Genomic DNA, 10000 nt, shown 5'->3' with positions numbered 1-10000 from the left:
GAGGAGGGGGGGGGGGGGGGGGGGTAGAGTAGGAGGAAATTGAGGACGAGGAGAAGAAGAGGAGGAGGATGAAAAAGGAGGTTAGGAAGAAGATGAAAATGTATGAGGGAGGTGTAAAAGAAGGAGGGAGAGAAGGAAGAGGGCATGGATAGTGTCATATATGCTAAGCATTTTATATTTTAAAGAAGATGGCTGGGGGGGGGGGGGGGGAGCAAATAAATGATATTACCTTATGGTAGTGAACAAAACAATTTTACCATTATCTACATATTTATTGTGAAAAAAAAATATTTCCCGAATAGAAGAATTTAAACAAGTGGTCATTAACTTACCTTGTTTGTTCCATCCGCTAAAAGTGAAATTTACAAATTCAAGAACAAAATTAAAACTTTTACATTTACACGGGCCCTGTTGTGTTCCCTGACAATGCTATGGAAAGTTGGTTTGGTTTACATCCCTCACAAGTCACACACAAACCCCCGCATTCTCCCCGTTTCGTCGGCTCTTTCTGATTATGAAACTGAAGCAGTATTACAGTAAACATAGAGGCTATATAGGAAGATGAATAAATTGATCTTATCCTGATATTAGTGAATCTTCGGTTTGAGTGCGGTGTTTGGTTAATATAATGACTAGCGTATACATTATTAATCTCAAAGTCTCCGAGTTCAAACCCAGTATCAGTATAGCAGACATGCCTACTACTACAAAGATTTCGTAGAAATACGAATTGGTGATTCTAATCAACAAGTATATAAAGATCTTTAATCCAATAAAACTTCTTTAAAATGGAGTTTTGTTGCCAGAGCTAGTATAGAAAGGAGTTTAAAGCATTAATCTAATGTATTTAAACACACATTGGTAATTTTTTTTAAAGGTAGCTATAATGTCTACTATGTTGTTTCCCCTGAAAACTACGATTTTTTTCCAATTCCAAGTAGGCAGAGGTCTGGTATAGGCAACTTGGTTGTCAGATCTATCCGTAGCCATCGTTAATTATAGCCTGACACTGACCAAAAAATTATGTCAAAAGACAAGTCTTTGGCCACAAAAGAAAACAAATCGTGAGTTGTATTCAATAGTTCAACCAATGGAATCACTTGTTTCTTTGAGCTCTACTAACGACCACCAGACGCTGTACAAACCTTTAAAATGACATCAAACTATAAGTCCTAGAGGGTTCTAGTGTCAGGCTATAATATGTAAACGATGGCTAAGATCTATTTATAAATAAAGGACGAATTACTCGGCACAAAGTTGAATAATTAATTCCTACCTTAGCCAGATTATGTCGGAAAATGTTTTTTTTTTCTTTGTATCAAAATCTTGATATCCCTGTTTTGCCCCACCCCACCCCCCATTAAGTCCTACCGCAGATGAACTTTTAAACGGAGTCTACCTTTTTAAAAGAAAAATAATCTAAAACGTGTCAGAACTTTAAACTTTTGCACGTTATTGACAGAATGAACAGTGTGTTACTCCTCTCTGTGATCTCTTTGCTAAGCGACGGGTTGTTAGACAAGGGGGGTAAGTCAGGCGGTGGGTCGTTTGGAGTTGCGGGGATTGGACTTTTGGAAAATAATAACAATGTTATGAAGTCCATCCGCCGTCTGTTTTGATGGTTCACGAACTGTAGTCACCCCTTCGGTTCCAAGTGCTGCTTTTGTACTGCTTGACAATCTATCAAAAATCGTCGCTTGTGATCTGATGTGTATATTATATAAATTAAGCGTGTAAAAAGTTCTTGAAAACACACGGGGCTACTCTCCTCTCACTTGAAAAAGTTACACAACCATAGCAAGATAAATTTAAAAACATCGTTAGAATTTGAGAGACTTGAGTCAAAAATGTGAGCTACTTTGTTGTGATATTATAAGTCGGTGCTCTTGTTTTTTATGGTGTGCAGTGTGCAGCGCAGTGTAGTGCAAGGACGGTGCGAGTGATTTGTTTGTGCGTGTAACTTAGAATCCAAATAGATTATTTATTATTGTAAAACTCAAATTTCATTCTTAAAAACCGATAATGGCAATGCCTGAATATAGGTGAGTGGAACGTTAAATCTAAATTCTCACAATGTTGACTGACTAATCCATAACCGTGTTGAACAATAATAATAATAATAATAATAATAATAATAATAATAATTATTATTATTATTATTATTATTATTATTATTATTATAATAATTATAATAATAATAATAATAATAATAATAATAATAGACGATAATATAAATTTACACTCCATGCATTTTATTTATTCTCAACGTCTATTTGTTTATTGTTGTACTGACGAAGGGTTGTACTCGAAACGTCCATTGTCTGTATGGTTCCCATATTATTTACTATTTGTAATGTAAGTGGGAGACATATTTGGAATTTCCCCACAAATGTGTCTTTTGTTGGTGTACAATACAGATTAGATAACCTTAAATTCAGAAAGTTGAGAACAAGAGATTTTTATCGAGTCTTTACACTCTAGCAGGTGTGATTGAGTACGTGACTATTGTCAGTGACGGATATTGGAAGAGTTTGTGGGGGGGGGGGGGGGGGGTTGTTTGTTGTTTTTTTTAATTATTTTTTTTAAAAGGGGTGGGGGACGCCTGATAGGTGGTTTGAACTGTAAGAAATGAAAATATTATGATTCCATATGTAACATCCGACTCAAAACGGTATTTTCCCCAAATGATAAAAAAAAAAAAATGAATTTGATATTAAAATTAAAATACAGATTTGACTTTTTACTTTAAGCTTCATAAGGCTTATAGATAGAACGAAATTGACGTCACTCAGGTCTCGGTTTTTGTTTTTGGCCACCCACGTTTATGAGTAATAGGATTCAATAGTCTGATGTCACGTCCGCCCAGCAATCAGCAGCTTGTTTCTAAACAAAGAAAATCCGTACTTTTTATTCTTTATGCTGGCTAGAACCTGTTCACATGTCATGTGATCAGAATGTATAAAAGTCAAAACATGATCAGATTTATAACGTTTTTCACCTCTGGATACACTTTTATGCTCGTAGGAGAAATATTTCATAAGGGCGTCCGCCATTTTCCCGATAGTTTAGAATCAGTTGCTAAGTTACGATGCGTCATTACGAGGGAAGTGATGTCACGACTGTTGAATCCTATTCTCACTAAACTGTATTAACCAGACTATAGATAGAATGCGCTTGGCCAAGGAGTTCACAACATTGCCATCCGGAAGTATAACGGACCAACACACACACTCTGTGTAACCATGAACTTTTATAGTCTGGTTAATACAGTTTAGTGAGAACAACTCACAAACGCGGATGGCAAAAACAATAACAAAGGCCTGAGTGACGTCATCTGCATACTATCTATAAACGCTCAAGGCTACACGTAGTTTTATGTGTTGGTCTGTTAGACTTCCGGGTGACAATGTTGTGAGTTTCTTCGCCAGGTTCACACTATATGAATTTCTATTCTTTCCTCTTAATAAAAACAAAAAATATGCCAGTACAAATATTCAACATCTGGCTATAATTAGATTTTTCAACACCTTAACCGTTCAGACAAAACACCATTTGGAATCGACGGGTTACAAACATACACGTGACCCGCCGTCTGGAACTTGAGCTTTTTATCAACTTGAGATTTTATATAGCGCAATATCCACTCAGTGTGTTCAAAGCGCTTTACAATGGGTCTCTTGACCAACAGCGACACGTTAACATATTGATACAGCTGTAGTATCCGCTTGGCTAAGAAACTCACAACATTACTATCCGGAAGTATAGCGGACCAACACACAAAACTATGTGTAACCTTGAACGCTTATAGTCTGGTTAATACAGATTAGTGAGAATTACTCATAAACGTGGAATGGCAAAAAAACAAGAACAAAGACATGAGTGACCTCAACGTCAAATTCGTTCTATCTATAGCGCAATATCCACTCAATATGATGGTCAAAGCGCTTTACAAGGGGTCCCTTGACCAACAGCGACAAGTAACATGCAGAACGAAAACCTTATCACAACGGAGTGGACCACCAGATGATGAAAAGATAATTTAATGTTAAAATCAAACAGAGCTTTGACATTTTGCTTTGAAGCTTCATAAGACTAAGGGCTAACCCACACCGGAGACTGACTCCGACGACCCGACACTGCCGTCCTCTGCCGTCTTCCGGATAAAGACGTCGGGCACGGACAAAATACTAAGAATAAAGAGAAGAGCCACTAACCTTAGAACCTATATTCAGGACTTGGGAGCATTTTTGGATCTCACTGATCTCTCTAAAGCTATATAAAGTGACTTTATACCCCTGCCCCCCCCCCCCTGGAAACTACGATTTTTTGAAATTTCCAGTAGGCTGCTGCTCTGCATACATGTGACCCATCGTTTGAAAACGGTATTATATCGGGACGGACAGCCAGATGATGAAAAGATAATTTAATATTTAAATAATCAGAGCTTTGACATTTTTCAAATTTTTAAGCTCCATGAGAATTTCTAATGATTTCTCTTCGTAACGCACAAAATGTCTGTACAATTCTTATATTCCTGACTATAAATAGAACGAATATGACGTCACTCAGGTCTTTGTTATTGTTTTTTTTTTTTGCCATCCATGTTTATGAGTAATTCCCACTAAACTATATTAACCAGACTATAGAAGTTCAAGGTTACTCATCGTTTTGTGCGTTGGTCCGTTCCGGATGGCAATATTGTGAGTTTCTTAGACAAGCGCATTCTATCTATAAATTCATTTTTCAACAACTAAACCGTTCAGGCGTAATACCATTTTGAGACAACGGGTCGCATATTATGTATGGCCTGCTGGGTGACTAAATGAAGCATTTTGATACTCATTTAGCACGGTGAATTCGTTTTGTTTTTACCCCGTTAGCTGTCATACCCGGGAAAAACTCGTATGTATTAAAAAATTTAACCCGAAAACTTGTCCTTCAAATATCGATCGATTTAAAGGCCCTTCATCTTGGCAAAAACTCTCAAACCTGGGGCCTCAGGAAGTCACAGGTTTGAGAGGGATTTTGTTCTGTTTTTTTTTGTTGTTTTTTTTTTATGTTTTTTTTTTTTTGTTTTTTTGTTTGTTTTTTTTTTGTGTGTTTTTGTTTTGTTTTGCCGGGATGTGGGTCATTTTAATCGATCGATATTTGAAGGACGATTTTTGTGGCCAAAATTTTACACGAAGTCTGACTGTCCAGTTTAGAGAACAAAAAGCCAGTTCTATTTATTTCTACCACTGAAAATGTGAGTGTGAATATACGATTCTTACACGATTGCTTTTTGGAATTCCGGACGCGTTGGGAACAAAGTTCGAATTCCAAAACGCAAAGAGTGTAAGAAATGTTCTATTCTACCCCTATTTCGTCATCTTTGAAAAAAGATATCTTCAAAAACATTTAAATGATAGGTCTACATCTTTTTAAAGAATCTGGTTTTAAATGAAATTTAACGATTTGTAATCTGACGTCACAAATTATTATTGTAAACATGATATCATTACGCGTTACTATTTATGGAAAGAGGTGGACTAATTGTGTTTTCATAATTTTAGTGTTAAATCCATTATAGCCTATCCGTTAATGCTTTTAAACGATTTAGTTGTTTATGTAGAGGAAGAAGGAGAAGACGGATTGGGGAGAGAAGCAGGTGTCGTCCATGGGGTTTACATATCATTATTCCAGATTCTACCAAATTCTTTTCTAGCTCTAGCTGGTGGTGGGTAGGGGATGGGGGGGGGGGGGGGGGGGGGGGAGAGAGGAGGGGATTTCGATAGATCAGTTGGTAGAGCACTCGCTTCACACACAAACGGACCAAGATCGATACCCGGTTCAGTCGAGATTATTTCTGACCCTCTGTCCATTCAACAGTGAATGGGTAGCTGAGTCTGTTGGATTTGACGGAAAATACTTTGCGATAGACTAACGTCCTATCCAAAGGATAGCTAGCAATTGCTATTTTCCGTTTCATACTATAGAAATCGGGTTAAACTCCGGCTCTATGGGCTTTATTATGGCTCGGAAGCATTATCAGTTGATAGAGCACTCGCTTTACAAACAAAGGGGACTGAGATCGATCCCGGGTTGCAATTGAGATTTGTTTTTGACCGCCCATGTCTACCCGCCTTTGTTTGGGTAGTTGGGTTTGTTTGACTGGTGAAAAGTTATTTGCGGTATACTAGCATCCTGTCTAAAGGGTAGCAAGCAATCTTTCAAAATCCGTTTTCTTGCGGATAGCGTGCCAAATATTTCTCTTTCGCCTGTCTAGATTTTAGATGTATTCTTTTTTTTTTTTTTTTTTTTTTTTTTTTATAGACTGAAGAAGGGTTTTGAGCACAAAACGTTTGGCATTTGGTAAATTGTTCTTTTTTTTTAGAATAAATAGAATAAGGAAAAATAAAAATAAAATTCTCTTTATTCATACCCAATGGGAAATTTGTCTTTAGGGTCTATTCCAAGGGAAGACTGGAATAAAATCCAGGCGTCAGCCAGCCGCAGCGCAGCGCCGCAAAGTGAGCTAAGGCGACTTGGTGCTTGCTCAAGGCCACACAACGAGGCGGGTAGTCGAACTCACTCGGTACCTCTCACTGTATTCATTTTATTTTCGTTGCTTTTCACAGTCAACAAATTCTAGCACTTTGAATAAAACATGAAAACTAATCCCTGGTCCCCTCGTTTTGAGCAAGTTTTGTGGACAATGCGCTGTATAAATGCTCGATAATGGAAATGTTGCTGCTCGAAGCTCGAAGAAATAAATAACAATGTGAAATTGAATGAAACAGCTTCAATTTAATAAACGAAAACAGATAATGTGGACGTGTCGGGTTTCGCCTTTATCAACAAAACAGGATGAATGAAACGCAATAGACGAATGAGATAATATTGTTTGATAATAGCGTTGTTTAGGTAAATTCACCTTAACAACTTCGCGAAGTCTCAGGTTTGAGCGTTTCTGCAAAGATGGGGGTCATTTAAATCGATGGATATTTGAAGGACGAGTTTTCTGGCCAAATTGTCAAACATGGGTTTTTCCAGAGTTCGCGACAGTATAATATGTAGGGTGTAAAACGATGCTAAACTGAGTGGCTTTGTTACAGAAACATTTTGAATGACCTTTTATTCAAACTAGACTGGTACGTGAGTTTGTTTTTGTTATTTTTTTTGTTTTTTGTTGTTTTTTTGTTTTTTTTTGTTTTTTTTTGGTTAGTTTGTTTTTGTTTTCTTGTTTTTGTCTTTGTTTTTGTTTTTGTTTTTTTTTTTTTTTTTTTTTTTTAATATTTGTTTTGCTTTTTTTTTTTTTTTTGCTTTTTTTTCGATTGGCAGTTTTGTAAATTAAATTATAATATAAATTAGTTTTTTGCAACTCCAGGTGATTTAAATTGCATTTGTGTTGACATCGCTGTCTCAACAATAGTGATAGCAGTAACAAACAACAACAAACAACAACAACAACAATAATGATATGTAGAATAATTATGTAGAATGACGAAAAACGGTATGAAACTGACTCGCTCTGTTACTGTAAAATAACTTTTATTTTTAAACTAGTTTAGTCTACGATATCGAGAGTTTTTTATCGACAGTTTCGTAAATCAAATGTAAGTACGTGTGTTGCTTCTTCGGCATTGGTGTGTGATATTATCGCATTATATGTATTGACATCGCAGCAGCAGAAATAATAATAATAACAGTAACAACAACAACAACAACAACAACAACAACAACAACAACAACAACAACGAAGACGACAGCTACAAAAAAAAAACAACAACAAAGGATTTTATCGAAGTTTCTTCCATCAAAGTCAAAGCCAATAAATGGGTTTCTAGAATTTTCTAGAATTTTCTAAGACTTGCTCAGTTTGAATTTAGTCAGTGTCGTCATTTGACAAAATTCATTGCACGCACTAACTCACCTTACTGACATTTTCCTTCCTATCAATAACAGGTGAGTAAGATTATTATTATTTTCATCATCATCAACATCATCATCATCATCATCATCATCATCATCATCATCATCATATTAAATGTGAACAGTTATATCTCGGATGTTCACGGAATAACCATGCTCGATGCGCTTCACGGTACAAGTCGCCTGTTAAGCGTCCTTTATGTATGTACCAACTCTCTTACAAAATCCATCACTGCCTATAGCCAGGTACTCATTCTTACATGAGTCGAATGATCATTATTATTATACACTTATATAGAGCACATTCATCTCCTTTGATATTCTAGGTGGGGTTCCTGGCCTCCCATAGTGGGCAGGGTTGCACTTACTGTGTCTTCCATTCCCTTATATCTGTTTTCCAACTTGCTATCTGTCTTTGTCTTGGAATGAGATTACTAAGTTTTGCCTTGGCCCTGGCTGTGGTGCTTGGCTGGGAGGGAAACAGTCAAATGCATAGTTATTATTTTGGGAGATGATATTTTTTTCCCATGTAAAGCATCTCTCTGTTATGTATTATTATATGTGTTATTTTAAATGTATAATGTCAGCATTTGAGTGTAGTCCTCTTGATGGAGACTTGTGCTGGTGTCTGGATGAGATTTTTAACTGACCTCAAGCTAAGTGCATTGATGTTGTGCTCTTGGAATCTTCATCTGTTCCCTATTTGAACCAATTCCCTTTTGTCTTTTTCCACGTCGTTTTAATTGTAATTCTAGATCTTTTTACTACCCAATTTTCTTCCTTTTTACTGGCGCTGAAAATATGACCTTAATGTGTTGCAAGCCCCATTAAAAACAATCAAACCAACCTTTGATATTATATAGGCGAGTTTCGTAGAATTTATTTTTTCCTGTAGAATGAGTCATTAGCTCCGATGAGTATCGGATTTCGACTTGCTGGGTTTCTAGCACGCTTTTTGGCTTCTCCCAAGAGCATGCTATAAACCAGCGAGTACTGTATAATTAAGTTATTATGTTTTGATGAGGAAAATAAATGTAATTTCTTCCAAGAGACAGAAACTAAAAGACCAAATTCCTTTTCATTTAAACTTTAAAGTCTTTCTGTGCGTTTATGTGGTCTAGTGAGCAGTCGCCATCGGATCGGAAGGTCCTGGGTTCGAGTCCCGCTCTGAGCGGCAAAAAGTTGAGTCCTTGGAAAAGTCTGTTTACTCATATCCTCTCGCCATATTCAGGAGTAAAATGAGCACCTGGCCGTTAACAGCGTTGCCTTTGTCGGAAACAAAAATAGTAATATCATCGCCTAAAAGGTTTCATGTCTCGTCCTACGTGTTACGTGTTGCTGTTGGCTAGGGACCCCTTGTAAAGCGCTTTGAACACGTTTATAGGGAATGAGATTAGCGGAAGAGTAGCGTCCCTTGATTGGACGTCACCGGTGGAGAAGTTATTTGTAAACAAACCAACTACGAGTACAAGCCAAGCGCACCAAATACAAAATTTATTATTCATATTTCTTTACAAAAATGCATAACGTTGATTATGATATTCATTTTTGTACAGAAATATGAATAATTTTTTTTTTATTTCGAGCGCTTAGCTTATAGTTGGTTTGTTTACAAATAACTTTTCCACCGGTGACGTCCAATCAAGGGACGCTACTCTTCCGCTAATCTCATTCCCAATTGGATATTGCGTGACATAAAAGTTCAAGTTGTTTGTTTTGTTTTGTTTTTTTTGGTTTCTGATACCGTTCTTAGGCCATGGATCACAATGAACGTGTTCAAAGCGCTTTACAAGGGTGTCCTGACAAAAAGCAACACGTCGTAACATGTAGGACGAGACATGACGCCTGTTAAGTGATATTATTTCAATTTTCTCTCCGACAGAGACAACGCTGTTAACAACGGCCAGTAACTCATTTTACACCTGAGTTCGGTGAGAGAATTATGTGAGTAAAGGACTCAACTATGCGCCGAGCGAGGCTCGAACCCCCAGGACCTTCCGATCCGGAAGCGAGTGTCATACCACTAGACCACATAGCCGCTTAAAAGTCCCAGTATCAGGCTATAACTTTAACAGACGTAGGTGTACAA

General features: G+C 37.1%; 2 protein-coding genes across 4 annotated transcripts in view; one reads left to right on the top strand and one right to left on the bottom strand.

Moving 5' to 3' along the window:
• LOC144957479 (dual oxidase 2-like) overlaps nt 1-500 on the bottom strand; it is a 149821-nt gene extending 149321 nt beyond the window's left edge. The window contains exon 1 of one of the 3 annotated variants that reach the window (XM_078888771.1): nt 333-500. The gene's annotated coding sequence lies outside the window, so the exon portion shown is untranslated. The remainder of the gene's footprint in view (nt 1-332) is intronic. The other 2 variants (XM_078888770.1, XM_078888766.1) reach the window with 2 other exon arrangements.
• A 1445-nt stretch (nt 501-1945) lies between these two features.
• LOC144957481 (dual oxidase maturation factor 1-like) overlaps nt 1946-10000 on the top strand; it is a gene marked incomplete at its 3' end in the record, with an annotated part of 57872 nt that continues 49817 nt past the window's right edge. Inside the window, 1 exon segment of the mRNA XM_078888776.1 lies at nt 1946-2042. Coding sequence (XP_078744902.1) covers nt 2023-2042 — 20 coding nt within the window.

Source organism: Berghia stephanieae, chromosome 12 (genome assembly GCF_034508935.2).
Source record: "Berghia stephanieae isolate SIO BIC M18660-M18661 chromosome 12, UCSD_Bste_1.3, whole genome shotgun sequence".
NCBI classification, from domain to species: Eukaryota; Metazoa; Mollusca; class Gastropoda; order Nudibranchia; family Aeolidiidae; genus Berghia; species Berghia stephanieae.
This window is presented reverse-complemented; position numbering and strand designations above follow the sequence as displayed.